Genomic DNA, 23,851 nt, shown 5'->3' on the forward strand with positions numbered 1-23,851 from the left:
TTTTTAGTAGAAACAGGGTTTCGCCATGTTGGTCAGGCTGGTCTTGAACTCCTGACCTCAGGTGATTCCCATGCCTTGGCCTCCCAAAGTGCTGGAATTACAGGTGTAAGCCACCGCAACTGGCCTCAACATACATTCTTAATTCTGCAAATAAGACAGTATGTTCTAATTTTTGTTAAAAGCTCCACACAGGTAAGTGTGTGTAAAAGCACTGACAAAGGCCCACAAGTTCAGAGCTGGAAAAGATCACAGAGGCCTCCCAGGAGGAAGGATGTGGGCCTGGAGAAAACTGCAATGGACTCTTTTATATTGCTCCATGGGCCCAGCACAGTGGTTTGTGCCTGGAATCCCAGAACTTTGGGAGGCCAAGGTGGGAGGATCACTTAAGCCCAGAAGTTTGAAACCAGCCTGGGCAAGATAGTGAGACCCTATCTTAAAAAAAGAAAGCAAGAAGGGAGGGAGGTAGAAGAAGGGAGGGGAGGGGGAAAGAGGGGAGGGAGTTAGCTGGGTATGGTGGTGTGTGCCTGTAGTCCCAGCTATTTGGGAGGCTGAGGTGGGAGGATTGCTGGAACCCAGGAGGGTGAAGCTGCAATGAGCCATGATCATGCAACTGCACTACAGCCCAGGCAACAGGGTGAGACCCTGTCTCAAAAAGTGTGTGTGTCTGTGTGTGTGTGTATGTGTGTATACACATATGTATAATGCTCCATGATCCTATGTTTTATGAATATTTTTCTTTACAGTTAATTTATTACTTTTTATAAGTCTGAAACAAAGGCAAGAAGCACAGAGCTCAGGCCCTGCTCCAAACCCTCTCAACCACAGCCAGGTCAGACAAACACTGACTCAGAAGCCCCTCCTGAAGAACAGAGACCTCCTGCTCAGCACTTCTACAGAGGAACTGGCTTCATAGAAACATCGTGCACTTGACAGAAGGCTTTTACTAATGATTTGAAGGACTTAAGAAGCTGTACTTACACAATGTCAGTACTGTCTCGGCAGAAGTCAATGTGTAATGTGACAGGCTTTGTGCAGTACAGGCTGAATTTTTTTGCTCTATAGGGAAGCTGCATAAACGATTCTACTACAACTCGGATGCTAAAAAGTGAAACAGAAACAGCTCCATTATATAGAAAATTACATACAACATATTCCATTACAGTGCACCTATTTTATTAATATACTTAATGTAAAACAAAACACACAAACAACAATTCTTTCTGTTTCTAATATAGCCACTAACAGTGCTTGGAGACATTTGGTCGAGAGGGAAAAACTGTTTCTTGGGAGATTGAAAAAAAAACATACTCTTTTGATACATAAAGCATGGATATGGTACATAGATAGTATATCAGTGAAATTGACATTTCACGATCTAGGGGTAAGAGTTTAGGAAAAAAATGTCTTAGGAAAGCTCCTGGCCAGGCACGGTGGCTCATGCCTGTAATCCCAGCCCTTTGGCAGGCTGAGTTGGGCAGATCACCTGAGGTCAGGAGTTCAAGATCAGCCTGGCCAACATGATGAAACCCCGTCTCTACTAAAACTACAAAAAATTAGGCGGGCGTGGTGGTGTGCTCCTATAATCCCAGCTACTCAAGAGGCTGGGGCAGGAGAATCACTTGAACCTGGGAGGCAGTTTGCAGTGAGCTGAGATCGTGCCATTGTGCTCCAGCTTGGGCAACAAAAGTGAAACTCTGTCTCAAACAAACAAGGTCTAATAAGGCTCCTTAGGTGGACAAATACTGGACACTAATGAACATACCTGTAAAGCAAATTCTATTCAAGATTTTCTAAATAACAATCTCAATATATGACCAAAATTACCTTAAAAGTTTCTGTAAATGAACAGACGTTTTAATAATTAGTATTTGCCAACTTTGCACTAAAGAGCTGCAGGACTGAGATTTTTAAATAGTAAGTTCGGCAATTTAATTTCCATTTTTCTTCAGCAAACGACAGAGCATTTTATTTTTACATTTTTTTTCTTTGTAGAGTCCGGGTCTCACTATGCTGCCCAGGCTGGTCTTGAACTCCTGGCCTCAAGTGATCCTCCTGCCTTGGCCTTCCAAAGTGCTGGGATTACAGGTATGAGCCACCACTCCTGGCCAAAAAACCACTTCAACATACTATTTCCACATGAACTGGCCTTCTTTCCAGGGTTCCTATTATGTCCTGTCTGGGCAGCCCGGCCATCTTCTGTCTCAGACAGGTTAGGGAAAGGTAGCTGCATCCATGGCCCCCTGAAGTCTCCTCAAGCTCTATATAATTATACGATTTTCTCACCCAAAACAAACTAAATGTAAAACACCAAATGCAAAAAGAAAAGCTTCCCAAACAGTTAAACACAATAATTGTTTTTGCAGTGATTATGGTCGTATGAGATGCAGGATCATAAGCTCGAATGGTACCTACTCTTACATTAAGTACTGTAAATCCCCAATGTCTGACAAGCATGTCTGCCATGAAATTCTTCTATTCAATAGACACTTCCTGGCTGGGTGCAGTGGCTTACGCCTGTAATCCCAGCATTTTGGGAGGATGAGGCAAGTGGATAACCTGAGGTTAGGAGTTCAAGACCAGCCTGGCCAACATGGCGAAACCCCGTCTTTACTAAAAATACAAAAATTAGCTGGACGTGGTGGCACGCGTCTGTAGTCCCAGCTACTTGGGAGACTGAGGCAGGAGAATCACTTGAACTGGGAGGCAGAGATTGCAGTGAGCCGAGATCACACCACTGCACTCTAGCCTGGGGGACAGAGTAAAACTCTGTCTCAAAAAAACAAAAAAAAAAACCAGACACCTCTTATCGCAATCAAGTCTATTTGGTATTGCTCTTTCTCAGTGAAATCAGAATTCTCGTATTTATTAAACTGACATCCTCTTACTCTGGGATGGAAAACTATGGAAAAATCATCAGAAAACACCAAGACTGACTTGTTGCTGGTGTTTTCTAATGAACCATGAAGTGTGGTCCCAGAAGCAGTGAAGGCTGCACAGCGCCATCTAGGCACCAGCTCATTCCGAGCCATTTCCCAACCTCACCTCACTGATGGTCACACCCTCCCTCTCTTAAGCAGGACAACCAGGAACACCCACGTGAGTACAAGCTCTGCTCTCTGCAACCCTGAGACTATGCCAGCAACACCTCTTCTGTGGAGAGAGGCATTTCTCTCTACCTCCTGGAAATGTCTTTCTTGCAGCCAAGCCTCCCTAAAGGGCATAAGGAAACTGAGTACAGGCAGGAGAGCAGCCAGCAAGCAGCATCCAGGAGATGCAGAGAGCAGCCAGAAGATGCAGTGAGAACCCCAGGAAATGCAGAGAGCAGCAAAGAGATGCAGAGAGCACCCAGGAGACGCAGACAGTATCCCAGGGGGTGCAGAGAGAACCCAGGAGGTGCAGACAGAACCCCAGGAGACGCAGAGAGCACCCAGGAGATGCAGAGAGCACCCAGGAGATCCAGAGAGCACCCAGGAGATGCAGAGGGTACCCAGGAGATGCAGAAAGAACCCCAGGAAATGCAGAGAGCAGCCAGGAGATGCAGAGAGCACCCAGGAGAGGCAGAGGGTACCCAGGAGATGCAGAGAGAACCCCAGGAGATGCAGAGAGAACCCCAGGAGATGCAGAGAGAACCCCAGGAGATGCAGAGAGAACCCCAGGAGATGCAGAGAGAACCCCAGGAGATGCAGAGAGAACCCCAGGAGATGCAGAGAGAACCCCAGGAGATGCAGAGAGCAGCCAGGAGATGCAGAAAATAACCAGGTGATAGAGAGAGAACCCCAGGAGATGCAGAGAGAACCCCAGGAGATGCAGAGAGAACCCCAGGAGATGCAGAGAGAACCCCAGGAGATGCAGAGAGCAGCCAGGAGATGCAGAAAGTAACCAGGTGATAGAGAGAGAACCCCAGGAGATGCAGAGAGCACCCAGGAGATGCAGAGAGCACCCAGGAGATGCAGAGAGCAGCCAGGAGATGCAGAAAATAACCAGGTGATAGAGAGAGAACCCCAGGAGATGCAGAGAGCAGTCACATGATAGAGAACCCAGGAGATGCAGAGAGCAGTCACATGATAGAGAACCCAGGAGATGCAGAGAGCAGCCAGGAGATGCAGAAAATAACCAGGTGATAGAGAGAGAACCCCAGGAGATGCAGAGAGCAGTCACATGATAGAGAACCCAGGAGATGCAGAGAGCAGCCAGGAGATGCAGAGAACATCACCTGAACCTGCCTGCCCTGCCAGGACAGACAGTGGCAGAGGGCCAGAGCCACCTGAGCCTTCATCCTGCCCACCCGCTTTGCCAGTCAGTGGGTGCAGATCTGAAACCCACAAAGCTCCCCTTCTTGAAGTTAAAGAACTCCAGTTTTGTCTTTTCTCAATGGTAGTGACCTCTAGCCCCATACTTTAAAATGGACATTCTCCTTTGAAACTGACATTTGTCTCTGAAAAGAGTGTAAGGTATACATACTTTTTGGATTTGACTGGAATGTTCTTGGCAAAGTCCACAAGGAAACATTCTGCCAGGTACTGGTCTGCAGAAGACATAATTGATTTGACAATGGCCCTGCACCAGCACTTTAGTTCCTCACAATAGACCACACACACCTGCAAAATAAACAGAGAGTTATTTTTATTTATTTATTTTTTTGAGACAGAGTCTCACTCTGTCACCCAGGCTGGAGTGCAGTGGCACAATCTCAGCTCACTGCAACCTCCACCTCCCAGGTTCAAGCAATTCTCTTGCCTCAGCCTCCCAAGTAGCTGGGATTACAGGCGCCCACCACCATGCCTGGCTAATTTTTGTATTTTAGTAGAGACAGGGTTTCACTATGTTGGATAGGCTGGTCTCAAACTCCTGACCTCGTGATCCACCCGCCTCAGCCTCCCAAAGTGCTGGGATTACAGGCGTGAGCCACCGCGCCCAGCCAACAGAAAGGTTTTTTCAGATCAGTGTTAACATCTCGTCAAAGAACAAGAGCACTGAAAGGTACTCTTAAAACCATCCCAGTCAACATTCTCCCTTACAGCAGAGAAAAGAGATGCCAGGAGGCCAGGCCTATCCAAGCTGTGTTCCTCTGCCCATAAGGAAACCTCAGGAATACAGGCCGCCTGGGTACTAGGTCACTGTTTTTCTTACTACAATCATTTTCACTCCTTAACTGAGGACAATTTTTAGAAAGTAAAATAAGAAAAATGCATTCCTTTACCTTCTTAAATCAGGAAATAATGCTTAGGAATGATTGTCAATAATGTATCTGCCCAACAGGAAGCTGCCACCAGGCTCATCCTTCCACTCCCTTACCCATGACTCTTTTTTTTTTTTTTTTTTGAGATGTTGTTTTGCTGTTGTTGCCCAGGCTGGAGTGCAATGGTACAATCTTGGCTCACTGCAACCTCCGCCTCCCGGGTTCAAGTGATTCTCCCGTCTCAGCCTCCCGAGTAGCTGGGATTACAGGTGCATGCCACCAGGCCCAGATAATTTTTGTATTTTTTTTTAGTAGAGACGGGGTTTCATCATATTGGTCAGGATGGTCTCAAACTTCTGACCTCAGGTGATCCACCTGCCTCAGCCTCCCAAACTGCTGGGATTACAGGCATGAGCCACCACGCCCAGACTCCCCATGACTCTTATTGGCCTCTGACATTTGTTTACTATCTGTCATAACTGGACGCTGGCTCCTTGATGACATGGATATTTGCCTGTTTTGTTTACCACCAAATGCCCAGCACCTAGCACAGTGCCTGGCATATACTAAGTCTTCAAATACTACTTGAACCAGGCATGGTGGTATGTGCCTGTAGTCTCAGCTACTTGGGAGGATGAGGCAGGAGGATCGCTGGAACCCAGGAGCTGGAGGCTGCAGTGGGCTATGATCGCACCACTGCACTCCAGCCTGGGTGGCACAGTGAGACCCTGTCTCAGCACTTTGGGAGGCCAAGGTGAATGGATCACCTGAGCTCAGGAGTTCGAGACCAGCCTGACCAACATGGAAAAACCCCATCTCTACTAAAAATACAAAAATCAGCCAGGGATGGTGGCATGTGCCTGTAGTCCCAGCTACTCAGGAGGCTGAGGCAGGAGGATTGCTTGAGCCAGGGAGGCAGAGGTTGCAGTGAGCCAAGGATCGCGCCACTGCACTCCAGGGCCTGGGCAACAGAATGAGAGTCTGTCTCAATCAATCAATCAATCAATCAATAAACTACCTGTCTGATGGCTGAATAAGTACAGAGTCCCTGACTTACGATGGTTTAACTTACAATTTTCAACATTATGATGGTGTGAAACTATTGCAATTTTTACATAGTGTGCAGTATTCAATAAAATACATAGATATTTAAACTTTACTATGAAATAGGCTTTGTATTAAGTGATCTTGCCCAACTGTAAGCTAATGTAAGTGTTCTGAGCACATTTAAGTAGGCTAGGGTAAGCTAGGCTGGTCAGCAGGTTAGGTGTATTACGTGCATTTTTAATTTACAATATCAGGACATAACCTCATCGTAAGTTAGGAAGCATCTGTAAACGCCTGCAGCCCCTTTTAAGGAGAACCACCCTGCAGAGGTGACAACCCTTGGCAACCTGACCGTACCACAGGACTGCCAGGCCACAGCCAACTCAACTAACAAACTGTATGCTAGCCACAGGTTTATAAAGCAGTCCAGCAGGGAGAGCTGTGCTCAAACAGAAAAGAAGAGGACTGACAGAGATTGCTGTACTGGGGAATGTAAGTTGGAAAACACAGTACAGCCATACTGCAAAGGATAGGTTCTAGAGAACCTCACATAACTCAAAACTTGAATAATTCAACAGAAATCCTGACAAAGGATGAAGGGTATTTCTATTTAATGCTGAAATCAAAGCATCCTGTAGAAATACCATGAATAGTTAATAATTCACACAGCCAATCAACCTTGAAAATGAGGCATGAAAGCCACATTCATCTCATACATCTCCATGAGAGCTCTTCAGTGACCAGGTGCACTGTCAATGAGCATTAATTGTTTGTTGTTTTTGTTTTAGAGACAAGGTCTCATCACTACATTGCCTAGGCTGGACTCGAACTCCTGGGCCCAAGTGGTCTTCCCGCCTCAGGCTCCCAAGTAGCTGAGACTGTGGACATATGCCACCGCACCCAGCTCAGCAGTAATATTTTGAAAGGAATCTTTCTTTCTGAGCATAGACCTCGACAGTAAGCTTAACATATTCAGTGAGCCATGCATGAACAGATATGCTGTCATTCAGGCTTTCTTGTTCCATTTGTAGAGCAGATAGAGTAGAGCCAGCATAATCTTCAAGGGTCACAGGACTTTTGGAATGGTAAATGAGCACTGGCTTCAACTTAAAAGTCGCCAGCTGCATTAGCCCTTAATAAGAAAGCCACTCTGACCTTTAAAGCTTTAGTCCTTTAAAGACACCGACTTCCCCTATTTATTTTTTAAGATGGAGTCTCTCTCTGTCACCCAGGCTAGTGTGCAGTGGCACCATCTCAGCTCACTGCAACCTCCACCTCCCAGGTTCAAGCAATTCTCCTGCCTCAGCCTCCCCAGTAGCTGGGATTACAGGCACCCACCACCACACCTGGTTAATTTTTGTATTTTTAGTAGAGACGGGGTTTCACCATGTTGACTAGGCTGGTCTCAAACTCCTGACCTTAGGTGATCCACCCACCTCGGCCTCCCAGAGTGCTGGGATTACAGGTGTGAGCCACCGCACCTGGCTGACTTCTCCTATTTAGCTCTGGAAGTCCGAGAAGACATCTTCTCCAATAGAAGGCTGTCTTGTATACATTGAAAACCTATTACTTAGTGTGTCCACTTTCATTAATGATCTTAGCTACATCTGGAGAAACTGCTGCAGCCTCTCCATCAGCCCTTGCGCTTCACCTTGCACTTTATGTCGTGGAGATGGCCTCTTCCCTTAAACCTCACGAACCAACCTCTGCTAGCTTGATATTTTTTCCCTGCAGCTTCCTAACCTCACTCAGCCTTTATACAACTGAAGAGAGTTAGGGCCTTGCTCTGGATCAGGCTTTGGCTGAAGGGAATGTAGTAACTGGTTTGAGCTTCTATCCTGACCAATAAAACATTCTCCATATTACCAATAAGGCTGTGTCTTTTTTTTTCATTTGTGTGTTTTCCAGAGCGGCACTTTTAATTTCCTTCAAGAACTTTTCCTTTGCATTCACAACTTTGCTAACTGTTTGGTGCAAGAGGCCTAGCTTTCAGCCTATCTCAGCTTTCAAAATGTCTTCCTCTAAGTTCAATCATTTCTGGCTTTTAACTTAATGTAATTCATCCTTTCACCTGAACACTTAGGGGCCATTGCAGGGTTATTAATTGGCCTAATTTCAATTGTGTGTCAGTGAACACAAGGTTATAACATGGGTTATTAACTGGCCTAATTTCAATTGTGTGTCAGGCCTGGGCAGAGGGGGAGAGACGGTGGAGCAGTCAGAACACACATTTATTGATAAAATTCACCATCTTACATGGATGCAATTGGTGGCACCCCAAAACAATTAAAATACTAACTCAAAGATCACTGGCCACAGATCACCATAACAGATAGAATAATAATGAAAAAGTTCGAAACATTGGGAGAATTACCAAGATGTGACACAGAGACATGAAGCGAGGACCTGCTGTGGAAAAAACGGTGCCTATAGTCTTGCTCCATGAAGTGATCTTCTTGCCTTAGCCTCCAGAGTAGCTGGGGCCACAGGCGCGTGCTACCATGCCCGCTAATCTTTTTATGTTTTGTAGAGATAGGGTCTTACTATGTTGCCCAGGCTGTTCACAAAACTCCTAGGCTCAAGCAATCTTCTTGCCTTGGCCTCCCAAAGTGCTGGGATTACAGGAGTGAGCCACCACGTCCAGCCCAAAATGTGGAATATTTTTAAAAACAATAGACCTGGTTTAACTTCTTCAATTAGTCAATGGCATGGAAACAAATAATTATGTTATTGTGCTTGCTTCAGCAGGACATATACTAAAATAAATTATGTTATTAATGATGATTTGGGGGAAGGGGATTCAAATTATTTCTGCTTTTTCTCATAAAGAGGTTATAAATCTTTTCCTATTATACCATCACAAAAAATCACTCTCTTCTGAAAAGTAGCTGAGCTGCAGAGACCATGACAAGGGGCAATAGGAGCTGATGCTGCAAGAAGGCAAGGAGGGGCCACGGCGTGGAGTAAGGAAAATGAAGACATGTGAGTTGGCCAAAGTCATGAGCAACCAAAAGGGAGGCGTTGGCCCTACACTGAAGACCCACTCCCTCTTTGCTGAGGTCCCTATAGCTCTGCGGGATCTCAAATAATCCCCTGGTTCCCAGCCCCAGAGGGATGGCCCTCATGCCTGGGTGTAGATGACATTCTGTTTCCTCCTGCCCCACATGGACCTTATGTGGCGGCCACCCCCTTCCATGACTAGCCTGAATCTTGTGCAACCTAAAGACCCTTACACTGGCCGGGCACGGTGGCTCAAGCCTGTAATCCCAGCACTTCAGGAGGCCAAGGCGGGTGGATCACTTGAGGTCAGGAGTTCCAGACCATCCTGGCCAACATGGTGAAACCCCATCTCTACTAAAACTACCAGAATTAGCTGGGTGTGGTGGCTCATGCCTGTAATTCCAGCTACTCAGGAGGCTGAGGCAGAAGTGCTTGAACCCAAGACACAGAGGTTGCGGTGAGCCCAGATGGCGCCACTATACTTCAGCCTGCGTGACAGAGCGAGACTCCATCTCAAAAAAAGCCTAACACAAGCCACTGAGTGTAAGAAATTAAAATACTCTAAAAGCTTGAATCATCGTCATTGCCAAAATAGCTTATATTGTGAGTGGTGTTTCAAGACACAGTGACTAAACAACATTTAGATACATACCTGTCCTTCTTCCAATGTTAATGGCTTTATTTTTATATCTTGACACATGCTGTTGTAGAAGTCGTTCATCGCACTATTTAATTTTTGATAGTCGACATCATGATCTAAAAAGGGACTACACCCTTTTATAATAACCCAGAAGCAACCTGGATCTTCAATCTGTAAAATTTTTAAAGGACAAACAGAACAATATATGGTTTAAAAGTAGTATCACAAAATAATAAACTTTAGAGCCATGATTACTGTTTCTAATTTAAGTGACCTAACAAATTCTTGACAAACGCCTTTGCTTAAATGGTTGGACCAAAGAGAAAATTCTAAAACACGTAACCAATGGGATGTAATTCTCAATTATGTGTTGTGACTCAAAAAACAAGCAGATGTCCTCGATCTCCTATATTCTGAAAAATCCATAATAATATACAAACACAAGGTTCAGAGCAATGTTTCTAATACTTTTGTTTGTTAAAAAAGAAAAACCAGAGATGGTGCCTCACTATTTTGCTCAGGCTAGTCTCAAACTCCGGGGCTCAAACAATTTTCCCACCTGGGCCTCCCTAAGTGCTGGGATTACAGGCATGAGCAACTGTTCCTGATTTGTATTATTCTTTTGTAAGAAAGAGAAAGCACTGTGAATATAAGTACATTCTGCTCATAATAAAAAAAGAAATAATGACAGATAAACCAAAATAAACGCAAACCATGACCTAAGGGGAGGGGAGAAATGGAGAAGGGACACGGAAGGAAGTCAGACTTCCTGGAATGTATTTTGTTGTGTACTATTGTTATTAGAAGCCAAGATTTTCATTGTTAAAGACATAAAGTGAAAAGCTAAATTTGAATTGAAAATACCAAAAGGTTTCGCTGTGTCACCCAGGTTGGAGTGCAGTGGCGCAATCTCAGCTCACTGCAACCTCTGCCTCCTGGGTTCAAGCAATTCTCCTGCCTAAGTCTCCTCAGTAGCTGGGATTACAGGCATGCGCCACCATGCTCAGTTAATTTTGTATTTTTAGTAGAGACAGGATTTCATCATGTTGGCCAGGCTGATCTCGAACTCCTGACCTCAGGTGATTCGCCCATCTCAGCCTCCCAAAGTGCTGGGATTACAGGTGTAAGCCACTGCGCCCAGCCAAGAACTCATGATTTTTCAAAAGTATTACCTAACATTGCCTAGAAAAAATGACATCTCGAGATTTGGGATCCTAAATCCAAGGTGGTAAGAATACAGGTATTCACATTAGTATTATTTCTACTTTTCTGAAGGTTTGAACATTTTTATAACAAATAACCAGAAAAAAGAACAGCAGTTATTCTGGTTCCAGTAACAACAGAATAGTTTCTATATCACCTATGAGTAACAATAATAAATCCTGGAAAAAATACAAAATAACAATTTGAAGGCAGTGACGAGCTACCAAAAGCAAACAGAACCTGGAGGAAAGTCAACCCTTGAAAGAAGGAAACTTCACTGGGTGAGATCCACTTTTACATGGCTTTTTCCCTGAGCCCATCCCCCAGTCCACGCGGTGTTAAGCAGCTGCAATTCAAGGAGAAAGTCATAATGTTTGTGGCTTGAGGAAATCAGAGAACAGAGTCTGGGGCTGCCATAGCAGCTTGAGAATTAAAGGGTAAAATTCCTAAATAGAGAGCCAAAGAAGGGGAGCCCTAAAGTCTGCATAAGAACACCCGTCACATTCTTGGCAGAGATGAGACCCCAAGGAGTCCAGAGAAGACCAACGGTGGAAAGGCTGAAAGAAATACACAGTTTTAGCCAGGCACTGTGGCTCACACCTGTAATCCCAGCACTTTGGGAGGCGGAGGCGGGCGGATCACAAGGTCAGGTGATCAAGACCATCGTGGCTAAAACGGTGAAACTCCGTCTCTACTAAAAATACAAAAAATTAGCCGGGCGTGGTGGTGGGCACCTGTAGTCCCAGCTACTCAGGAGGCTGAGGCAGAAGAATGGTGAACCCGGGAGGTGGAGCTTGCAGTGAACTGAGATTGTGCCACTGCACTCCAGGCTAGGCAACAGAGCAAGACTCCGTCTCAAAAAAAAAAAAATGGAAAAGAAAAATTTCACAAGGGGTATACTTGCTAACATTGTACTAAAGGTCCCAGTTAGTACAATAAGACAGGAAAAAGACTATCAGGAAGATTAGAAAGGAATAAATAAAATTGTCTTTATTCGGCCGGGCGCAGTGGCTCAAGCCTGTAATCCCAGCACTTTGGGAGGCCAAGACGGGTGGATCACAAGGTCAGGAGATCGAGACCAACCTGGCTAACACGGTGAAACCCCGTCTCTACTAAAAAACACAAAAAACTAGCCAGGCGAGGTGGCGGGCGCCTGTAGTCCCAGCTACTTGGGAGACTGAGGCAGCAGAATGGTATAAACCCGGGAGGTGGAGCTTGCAGTGAGCTGAGATCTGGCCACTGCACTCCAGCCTGGGCGACAGAGTGAGACTCCGTCTCAAAAAAAAAAAAAAAAAAATTGTCTTTATTCATAAAGAACATGATTGTCTATACAGAGAACCTTAAGAAGTCTATTAAAAAATTTTAACTACAATGAAAACTATAAAACACTGCTGAAAGAAATTAAAGAAGACATAAATAAATGGAAAGACATCCCACATTCATTGACTGGAAGACTTAATATCATTAAGATGCCAATCCTGCTCAAAGCAGTCTACACATTCAATTCAATCCCTACCAAAATCCACAATGATATTTTTTTCAGAAATAGAAAAGCACATTCTAAAATTCATGTGAAATCCCAAGGGACCCAAAACAGCCAAAACAATATCAAAAAAGAACAAAACTAGAGGACTCACACTTGATCTCAAAACTTTACCAAAACTTCACTACAAAGCTACAGTAATCAAAACAGTGTGGTACTGAACTAAAGACATACAGACCAACAGAGTAGAATAGAGAGTCCAGAATAAACCTTTGTGTATCTATTCAAATGATTTCTGACAAGGGTACCAAAACCATTCAGGCAAAGGTTTTGTAATAAATGAGTGTTGGGAAAACTGGATATTCACATGCAAAAGAATGAACTTGGAGGCCAGGCAAAGTGGCTCACACCTGTAATCCCGGTACTTTGAAAGGCCAATGCAGGCAGATCACCTAAGGTCATGAGTTCGAGACAAGCCTGGCCAACATGGTGAAACCCCATCTCTACTAAAAATACAAAATTAGTCAGGTGTGATGGTACATGCATGTAATCCCAGCTACTCAGGAGGCTACACCAAGAGAATCACTTGAACCTGAGAGGTGGAGGTTGCAGTGAGCTGAAATTGCACCACTGCACTCCGGCCTGGGTAACACAGTGAGACTCTATCTCAAAAAGCAAAAAAAATAACAATTTGGACCTTTATGTGACACTATACTCAAAATGGATCCAAAACCTAAATGGAAGGCCTAAAACTACAAAAGACGACACAGAACAAATGCTTTGTGATGCTGGATTTGACAATTTCTTGGATATGACACCAAAAGCATAGGCAACAAAAGAAAAAATAGACAAACTGGGCTTCATTGAAATTTAAAAATTGTGTGCATCAAAAGTCACTACCACCACAGTAGAAAGTCAACTTATGGAATGGGGGAAAATATTTGCAAGGCTTGTATCTCATAAGGGATTAATATCCAGAATAAACGGAGAACTCCTAAAACAATACAAAAACCCAAACAACCAATTTAAAAATGGGCGAAGGATTTGAATAGACATTTCTCCAAAGAAGATATACAAATGGCCAATAAATACATGTAAAGGCACTCAACATCACTAATCATTAGAGAAACATAAATCATAACCATAGTGAGATACTACCTGACACTCATGAGGATATCTACTGTCAAAAAAACCCTGAAAATTCAGCGTGCAGGAAGGTGTGTTAAAACAGAAAATAATGTATTGGCAAGGCTGTGGAGACACTGGAATCATTGTGTACTGTTGGTAGGAATGTAAAATGACATAGCTGCTGTGGAAAATGGTAGCGCGGCTCCTCAAAAAATTAAAACTATAATTACCATACAATGCAGCAATTCCACTATTGGGTGTAGATCCACGAGAATTGAAAGATCTTGATGAGATACTTACACACCTGTGTTCACAGCAGCATTGTTCACAATAACTAAAATGTAGAAGCAACCCAATGTCCCTCAACAGATAAATGGATAAGCAAAATGTGGTGTAGACTGGACTATTATTCAGTCTGAAAAAGGAACCAAATTCTTTTTTTAAAAAAGACATTTATTTTATTTTTTTAAGAGACAGGGTCTTGCTATATCGCCCACCTCACCTCAAGCAATCCTCACCTCAAGGAATCCTCCCGCCTCAGCCTCCCAAGTAGTTGGGTCCTCACGTTCACATCACTGCATTGGGCTTCAAAAGAAAGGAAATTCTGACACATGGTACAACATAATGAACCCTGAGGACATTATGCTGAGTGAAATAAGCCAGTCACAAAAGGATAAACTGTATGATTCCACTTATATGAGGCACTCAGAGTAGTCAAATTCACAGAGAAAGCAGAGTTTCAGTTTTACAAGACGAAAAAGACTTCTGGAGATGGACATTGGTGATGGTTGTACAACATTAGGTATGTATTTAATACCATGAATTGTACACTTAAAAATGATTAAGATGGCAAATTTTATGTTACATGTATTTTACTACAATAAAAAATATATATGCCAGAACTAATAATTGACTTTATAAGACTACAAGGCACAAGATTATTAAAATAATTCAATTGTCGCTACAAAGAGAATACCTAAGAATACAACTAACAAACGAAATAAAAGAGGACACAAACAAATGGAAAACCATTCCATGCTCATGGATAGGAAGAATATTGTGAAAATGGCCACACTGTCCAAAGTAATTTATAGATTCAATGCTATTCCCATTAAACTACCATTGACATTCTTCACAGAAATAGAAAAAAACTACTTTAAAATTGATAGGGAACCAAAAAAGAGCCCCTATAGCCAAAACAATCCTAAGCAAAAATAATAAAGTTGGAGGCATCATGCCACCCAACTTCAAACTATACTACAAGGCTACAGTAACCAAAACAGTGGTACTGGTACAAAAACAGACACACAGACCAATGGAACAGAATAGAGATCTCAGAAATAAGACCACACATCTACAACCATCTGATTTTTGACAAACCTGACAAAAACAGGCAATGGGGAAACGATGCCCTATTTAATAAATGGTGCTGGGAAAACTGGCTAACCATATGCAGAAAATTGAAACCGGACCCCTTCCTTACACCTTATACAAAAATTAACTTAATTTTTTTTTTTTTTTTTTTTTTTTTGAGACAGAGTCTCGCTCTGCCGCCCAGGCTGGAGTGCAGTGGCCGGATCGCAGCTCACTGCAAGCTCCGCCTCCCGGGTTCACACCATTCTCCTGCCTCAGCCTCCCGAGTAGCTGGGATTACAGGCGCCCGCCACCTCGCCCGGCTAGTTTTTTGTATTTTTTAGTAGAGACGGGGTTTCACCGTGTTAGCCAGGATGGTCTCGATCTCCTGACCTCGTGATCCGCCCGTCTCGGCCTCCCAAAGTGCTGGGATTACAGGCTTGAGCCACCGCGCCCGGCCAACTTAATTTTTGTAAGATAAAGAATTAAATGTAAAACCTAAAACTATAAAAAACCCTAGAAGAAAATCTAGGCAATACCAGCCAGGCGTGGTGGCTTACACCTGTAATCCCAGCACTTTGGGAGGCCGAGGCAGGTGGATCACGAGGTCAGGAGATCAAGACCATACTGGCTAACACAGTGAAACCCCATTTCTGCTAAAAATACAAAAAAATTAGCCGGGCGTGGTGGTGGGTGCCTGCAGTCCCAGCTACTTGGGAGGCTGAGGCAGGAGAATGGCGTGAACCCAGGAGGCGGAGCTTGCAGTGAGCTGAGATTGTGCCACTGCACTCCAGCCTGGGCAACAGAGCGAGACTTCATCTCAAAAAAAAAAAAAAAAAAAAGAAAAAAGAAAAAATCTAGGCAAAAATCTAGGCAATACCATTCAATACATAGTCAGTGGCAAAGATTTCATGACAAAAACATCAAAAGCAATTGCAACAAAAGCAAAAATTGACAAATGGGATTGAATTAAACTAAAGAGCTTCTGCACAGCAAAAGAAACTATCATCAGAGTTAACAGAAAACCTACAGAATGAGAGAAAATTTTTGCAGTCTTTCCATCTGACAAAGGTCTAATATCCAGAATCTATAAAGAACTGAACAAATTTACAAGAAAAAAAAAAATCCCATGAAAAAGTGGGCAAAGCCTGTGACACTTCTCAAAAGAAGATATTTATGCGGCCAACAAACATATTAAAAAAAGCTCAACATCACTGATCATTAGAGAAATGCAAATCAAAACCACAATGAGATACCATCTCACGCCAGTCAGAATGGCATATTATTAAAAAGTTAAGAAACAACAGATGGCTGGCGAGGCTGTGGAGAAATGGGAATGCTTTTACACTGCTGGTGGGAGTGTAAATTAATTCAACCATTGTGGAAGGCAGTGTGGTGATTCCTCAAAGATCTAGAACTAGAGAAACCATTTGACCCAGCAATTCCATTACTGGGTATATACCCAAAGGAATATCAATCATTCTGTTATAAAGACATGCATGCGTATGTTCATTGTAGCACTAGTCACAATAGCAAAGACTTGGGATCAACCCGAATGCCCATCAGTGATAGACTGGATAAAGAAAATGTGGTACATATACATCATGGAATACTATATAACCATTAAAAGGAACAAGATAATGTCCTTTGCAGGGACATGGATGAAGCTGGAAGCCATTATCCTCAGCAAACTAACACTGGAACAGAAAACCAAACACCATATGTTCTCACTTATAAACAGGAACTGAACAATGAGAACACATGGACACAGTGAGGGTAATCACACACTGGGGCCTGTGGGGCAGAGGGGAGGGAGAGTATCAGGATAAATAACTAATACACGTGGGGCTTAATAACTAGATGATGGGTTGATAGTTGCAGCAAACCACCATGGCACACGTCTATCTATGTAACAAACCTGGACGTCCTGCACTTGTATCCTGGAACTTAAAATCAAATTAAAAACAATAATTTAATCATATTACTATATTCCAGAAATGGAAATTGGAAATTGAAAATTACAAAAAGGCTGGGAGTGGTGGCTCACTCCTGTAATCCCAGTACTTTGGGAGGCTGAGGTGGGAGGATTGCTTGAGCCCAGGAGTTTGAGAGACCAGCCTGGGCAACACAGTGAGACCCTGTCTCTAAAAGAAAAATTTTTTTAATTAGCTAGGAGTGGGGGCAAATGCTTTTAGTCCCAGCTACTCAGGAGGCTGGGGCAGGAGGATCCCTTGAGCCCAGAAGTTTGAGGTTGCAGTAAGTTGTGATTACAGAACTGCGCTCCAGCCTGGCCAACACAGCAAGACCCTGTGTCTTTTACTGAAAAACAAAACCCAGTAATTACTTAAAGGTTTAAATCTTAGAAATATGTGCAAAATTCCTATGCTGAAAGTTATAAAACACTGATGGAAAGAAATGAAAGAAGACCTAAATAAGTATAGATATACTGTGTTCATGGATTAATATATTTTCTCTGAACCCATCTATAAACACAACTCCATTCCAGCAGGGGTTTTTTTTTTTTTTTTTTTGGTAGACTCAACAAGCAATTACAAAATGCATATTAGAAAAGCCAAGCAACTAGAACAATTCTGAAAATATAGTTAGAAGATTCATATCACCTGACTTCAAGAGTTACCTATAAAGCTACAGTAATAAGACAGTGTGGTATTGTACATAAATCAATACAGCAGGAATACAATCACACATATAGTCAATTGATTTTTGATAAGACACAAAGGAAGGATAGTCATTTCAATAAATGATGCTGGAACAGTTAGATAATCGCATGCAAAGAAATGAAACTTCATCCATGCCTCGCCCCATATACAAAAATTAACTCAGATCATATCTCTAAATGTAAAATATAAAATTATAAAACTTCTAAAAGGATACATGGGGGTCCAGGTGCAGCAGTTCATGCCTGTAATCCCAGCAGTTTGGGAGGCTGAGGAAGGCAGATCACTTGAGGTCAAGAGTTGGATACCAGATGGTGAAACCCCCGTCTCTACCAAAAATATAAAAAATTAGCTGGCTGCGGTGGCACGCGCCTGTAATCCCAGTTACTCAGGGGACTGAAGCAGGAGAATCGCTTGAACTCGGGAGGCAGAGGTTGCAGTGAGCCGAGACTGCTCCACTGCACTCCAGCCTGGGCAACAGAGCGAGACTCCATCTCAAAAAAATAATAATAATAATTTAAAAATAATAATAAAAGGATACATGGGGGAAAAAATCCTTGTGACTATGAGTCAGGCAAAGATTTCTCAGATATTTAAGGCTAAATAATATTCCATTGTATATGTACAAACCAGCTTCCGTTTACCCAATCATCTGCTGATGGATACATGGGGGGAAAAATATTTCATCCTTGTAAAAGCTAACTTCATCTGCAGGACAGGTGGTACCTGCACCGCACTTGGGGAAACACTCCTATTCAGGACAGAATTTGCTCAGGGGGTGAGCTGGGTGAGGGCCATAAGTGGGGGCAGATCAGAGTTGAGCAGGTAAATAAAAGGGTTCCTGGGCCCAACTGAGAGGAAAGGGGTTCCCTAACAGAAAGCAGGAAGTCCAGCTCCTGCCTTCAAAGTTCTGCCTGGATGGTTGTGCACCTGTCAGGATGTGCAGCCCTGGAAGAGCCCTGTCTCTTCTAAAGGAGAAATCGGACTAGCATCCTTAGGACTGATAGACAACATCTGACTGGGGGAGAGGAGCTTGCCAAGTGGATCTGAACCCCTTAAAGTCTCGGGGCAAATTCTCTGTAAGAGTCAGTTTCCTCAAACGTTTGTGAATCTTTGTTCAGAGAGATTACACAAGACATCAAGTAAGAGAAGGAGAGTGCTGGTTTTAAAAATCGCACCGGCCGGGCGCGGTAGCTCACGCCTGTAATCCCAGCACTTTCCGAGGCCAAAGTGGATGGATCATGAGGTCAGGAGATCGAGACCATGCTGGCTAACAAGGTGAAATCCCGTCTCTACCAAAAATACAAAAAATAAATAGCCGGGCGTGGTGGGCGCCTGTAGTCTCAGCTACTTGGGAGGCTGAGGCAGGAGAATGGTGTGAATCCGGGAGGTGGAGCTTGCAGTGAGCCGAGATCATGCCACTGCACTCCAGCTTGGGCGACTAAACAAGACTCCATCTCAAAAACAAAAACAAAAACAAAAACAAAAAAAACGCACCACTGGGCCAGGGCGTAATCCCAGGGCTTTGGGAGGCTGAGGTGGGATGATCGCTTGAGGCCAGGCGTTCCAGACCAGCCTAGGCAACACACCTTGTCTCTATAAAAAATAAAATAGACCAGGCGCGGTGGCTTATGCCTGTAATCCCAGCACTTTGGGAGGCTGAGACAGGTGGATCACCTGAGGTCAGGAGTTCGAGAACAGCCTGGCCAACGTGATGAAATCCTGTCTCTACTAAAAATACAAAAATTAGCCAGCTGCGGTGGCGGGCGCCTGTAATCCCAGCTACTTGGGAGGCTGAGGTAGGGAACCCGGGAAGCGGAGACTGCAGTGAGCTGAGGTCACACCATTGCACTCCAGCCTGGGCAACAAGAGCGAAACTGTCTCAAAAAAAATAAATAAATAATATAATATAATATAATATAATATAATATAATAATCTCACAATTTGCTATGTCCCGCTCCTGGGCCCACTGAAGTGTGATTTTCAAAGTGATTGAGATTTCCTTTCTCCAATAACCCACACCCACTCCTCTGCTCTGGCCTGTCAGCTCCTTCCTCCAGCAACGCCTTCCCCTTCACCAGTGAACCCTCACCGGACTCCAAGGCGGAAAAGCAAGGGTCCAGGCGGGTGTCCCTTCCCCGGGGACTAGTACATCGCCCACACAGAGCCCGCGCGGAGAGCGGAGAGGGCGACAGAGACCCGGGGCACGAGGGAAGCCGGGACCCATGGCGTGGGGCTGCCCGGGCCACCCGACCCTGTCCAAGCGCCGAGCCTGAGGGCCCCGTGGAGTATGGAGAGCGGGGACCTGGGGACGCCAGTGTCGCGTGAACCCTGTGAGTAAGCATTCGGAGGGGCAGCCAATCCCACGCTCCTCCAAGTGCATCCCGGGCCACGCCATCTTCTACCCCAGCTCCCAGCCCGGGGTGCCCCCTAGTGGGGGCGCGGGGAGGGCTCGGGTGGGGGAAGGCGGGGTGTGATGTGGGGTGGGGGTGGAGTAGAGGTGGGGTGGGCTGCGGCTGGGGTGCAGGTGCGAGTGGAGATGGGGTGGTGGTGGGGTGTGTGGGGGGGATGAAATGTCGGGGTGGAGGTTTAAGTGGGGGGGTGGGAATGAGGACGGGGTGGGGACAGGAGTGAGGGTGTGACTGTGGGGCGGGCAGGGATAAGGAAACGGGTGGGAGCTGGGGCTAGGGTAGGAGTTGGGGGTGTGTGGGGGTGGGAGTGGGATGGGGTGGGAAGGCAGTGGGGGCATGGCATGGCCAGATGGAATATAGGGGGTTGGGGTGTGTGGGAGTGGGATGAAGTGTGTGGGAGTGGGATGGGTGGGGGCATGAGTGTGAGTGTGGGGGTGGAGCTGGGTGGGAGTGGGTGTGGGCGGATATGTGGGCGGGGCGGGGAGTGGGCATGGGGGTATGTGTGGGCTGGGGGGAGTGGGCGTGGGGGGATGTGTGGGCTGGGGGAGTGGGCGTGGGGGGATGTGGAGGCTGTGTAGGGTGGGAAGGGAACATGTGTAGCGCTGGGATGGGGGAGTGGGTGTAGGGGGCTGTGTGGGACTCGGGTTGGGGACTGGGGTGGGGGCTGTGTAGGGTGGGGGTGGGAGGCTGTGCGAGGCTGGGGTGCGTGTGGGGGGGCTATGTGGCGATGGGAGGCTGTGCCGGGGTGGGGGGTGCAAGGCTGTGCAGGGTGTGGGAGACTGTGTGGAGCTGGCTTCGCAGCGCTCACCTTCAGCACCAGGAGCTGGAGCATCCTCCTGGCGCCGGAGGGCAGATGGGCCCCCTCGCCCTGGAAGTCCCCTGCCGTCACGGGCGAGGCTGGCCGCGTCCGCCCCCGCCAGGCCCCCGCCGCGAGTGCTTTCCTTCCCTCCACGTTTAGCGCCTCGGCCCCCCGTGGCAGGTGCCCCACACTCCTCGTCCCCAGAAGCCCTTGCGGACCCCGGGGTCTGCCCGAGGCAACGCGCTCCGTCCTAGCAGTGACACAGCCCCTCGCTCGGGGCTCCCTGCCTGCCTGGCCTCGGGCCTCCCGCACCGACCGGATGCCCGCGCACGCCCGAGCAGGCCTTAAGGCGTCGTAGACCACGTGGGCCACCCAACCGCCCAACAACGCCCTGCACAGCGCCACGCGGTGGCCGGGAGGACTGATGGGCCGAGGCCCCTGGAGGCCCGGCTTGGGGTAGCGTGATTCGCTCATTTGCCGCTGGCAGGAACCCCCAGGCCCCAGGGACACTCGCCTGTTCCTGGGAGAGATAGAGGGGCCACGTGCGGCTGAGTCCGTTGGAAACCACCTTTGCAAAATTGTAACTGAGGAAATTGTGATGGTGAAAGAAATCAGACCTAACCAACTCCATCTTGCTTCTAATTTAAGCTGTCCTTGTTTATGCCTGGGCGGAAGCCCGACTAACTTTGGGAAGGAATTCAGTCCATGGTTTGACTCTGAAACAAAATTGATAAAAGCCTGTGAACCCTGAAAATGTGAGACAGGTGTCAGTTCATTCAGAGAGTTTATTTTACCGGCAGGGCGAGGTGGCTCAGACCTGTAATGCCAGCACTTTGGGAGGCCGAGGCGTGCGGATCACCTGATAAGGGTAGGAGCTGGAGACTAGCATCGTCAACATGGTGAAACCCCGTCTCTACTAAAAATAGAAAAATTAGCCAGGCATGGTGGCCCATGTCTGGAATCCCAGTTACCTGGGAGGCCGAGGCAGGAGAATCGCTTGAACCTGGGAGGCGGAGGTTTCAGTGAGCTGAGATCGGGCCACGGCACCCCAGCCTGGGGGACAGAGCGAGGCTCTGTCCCAAAAAATAAAAATAAAAAAATTCACCAAGGTTGAGGACATGCGCCCCTGACACAGGAAGTCCTAATGACATTTGCCAGAGGTGGTCGGGGCACAGCTTGTGTTAAAGTTGGAGGGTGTCCAGGTTCTTGGTGTCTTGAAGAAAGAATTTGACAAAACGCACACACAAAGCAAGGAAGGAATGAAGGGTTTTATTGAAAAAGTATACTCCACAGCGTGGAAGCGGACCTGAGCATAGGGGCTCAAAGTCCCCGTTACAGAATTTTCGTGAATTTAAATACTCTCTGCTTGGAGTATGCCTGATGTAAATGAAGACGGTGAAGTAAAGTTATGAAGTCATTTGCTGGGTGTATGCCCTATGGAGACGATATTTCCCGTTATAGCTGAAGTGTGAATCGGCCTTATGTTCCCTACCTCCAGACCCTATTTTCCTGCCTCACTTGGTTTTATACATTTTAGGGAAGCATGAGACAACAATCCTTGGATCAGCTCAGTGGATCAGCTGGCACCACCCACACCGATAATCTGCCTCAACCTGTTCTGCCATCCCAACCAGGAACAGACAACAGCAAGAAAAACTCGGACAACCTCTGATTCCATCTTCAACCTGGCCAATCAGCACTCCCCACTTCCCAAGCTCCTGGCCGCCCAATTGTCTTTAAAACCTCTGTTCCTTGAATGCTGGGAGAGATTGATTTGAGTAATAATGAAACTCCAGTCTCCCGCACAGCCGGCTCTGCATGAATTACTTTCTCCATTGCAATTCCCTGTCTTGATAAATTGGCTCTGTCTAGGCAGTGGGCAAGGTGAACCCATTAAGTGGTTACAAGTTCATCATTTTATTTTCAAAGAGACAGGGTATGGCTCTGTTGCCCACACTGAAGTGCAGTGGCACAATCATGGCTCACTGCAGCCTTGAATTCCTGGGCTCAGTTGATCCTCCAGCTTCAGCCTCTCAAGTAGCTGGGACTACAGGCACGCACCACCACGCCTGGAAAATTTTTTAATTTTTTTGTAGAGATGGGGTCTCACTGTGTTGCCCAGGCTGGTCTCGAACTCCTGGGCTCACGCCATCCTTCCACCTCAGCCTCCTGAGCAGCAAGGATTACAGGCATGAACCACCATGCCAGGCCCTCAGTTGGTCCTTGTTGCCTGCCAGGGGGCCCCTGTCTTCCTGCTTTCTCTAGGCCAGCCCACACCCATTAAATGCTGTGAGCTGGAAGCCCTGGTGGTAAGGAAGAGTCCTGGTCAGCCACAAATCCCTGGGTCTTCGTGGACTCCTGGCAACATTTCCACTTGATGTGCACCTTCTGGAAAGGTTCCTGGTCCTGGGTTTCTTCCCAGCTGCCCTTCAACTGGCAGGGCTCTCCGAGTCAAAATGAGTTAATTTGCTAGTAAGGGAACCAGCAAGATGTCAAAAGACTGCAATAGTTGGAGAGAGCATGGAAATTGTGGAATTACATATTTGGGGAACAGTAAGCATGCAGTTCTATAAGAAAACTGGATTGCACGAGGTCCCACAGATAACATGCACTTAAACTCTCAGGCAGGATGGTTGGAGAGGAAAGGTGTGTAGCTGCCAGTCGGGAGAAAAACACAGCTGCAAGTGCATGATGTTCACCTGTTCCTGAAATTAGGTTGACAAGGCCTCACCTCCAATCAAGGCACCTGGTATAGCCAACTCACCTGAAAGCTCAAGACCTCGCCAAAAAGAGATGGAAAATGACGGGACCTGATTTAAACAGGAGGTCCTGGCAGGGCGAGGTGGCTCAGGCCTGTAATCCCAGCACTTTGGGAGGCCGAGGTGGGTGGACCACTTGAGGTCAGGAGTTCGAGACCAGCCTGGCTAAT

The 23,851-nt window shown here is 46.1% G+C and overlaps 1 protein-coding gene across 2 annotated transcripts in view; it reads right to left on the bottom strand.

Moving 5' to 3' along the window:
• The window catches only part of TDRD12 (tudor domain containing 12), a 106,678-nt gene extending 85,415 nt beyond the window's left edge, over nt 1–21,263 (bottom strand). Inside the window, exons 1-4 of one of the 2 annotated variants that reach the window (XM_007996214.3) lie at nt 20,932–21,263; nt 9,879–10,037; nt 4,462–4,598; nt 979–1,098 (exon numbers count right to left, since the gene is read on the bottom strand). In XM_007996214.3, coding sequence (XP_007994405.3) covers nt 979–1,098; nt 4,462–4,598; nt 9,879–10,037; nt 20,932–20,955 — 440 coding nt within the window. In that variant the 5' untranslated portion in view covers nt 20,956–21,263. The remainder of the gene's footprint in view (nt 1–978; nt 1,099–4,461; nt 4,599–9,878; nt 10,038–20,931) is intronic. The other variant, XM_037991503.2, reaches the window with a different exon arrangement.
• Between the last annotated feature and the right edge of the window lie 2,588 nt (nt 21,264–23,851).

The sequence above is a fragment of the Chlorocebus sabaeus genome, chromosome 6, assembly GCF_047675955.1.
Source record: "Chlorocebus sabaeus isolate Y175 chromosome 6, mChlSab1.0.hap1, whole genome shotgun sequence".
Taxonomy (NCBI): domain Eukaryota; kingdom Metazoa; phylum Chordata; class Mammalia; order Primates; family Cercopithecidae; genus Chlorocebus; species Chlorocebus sabaeus.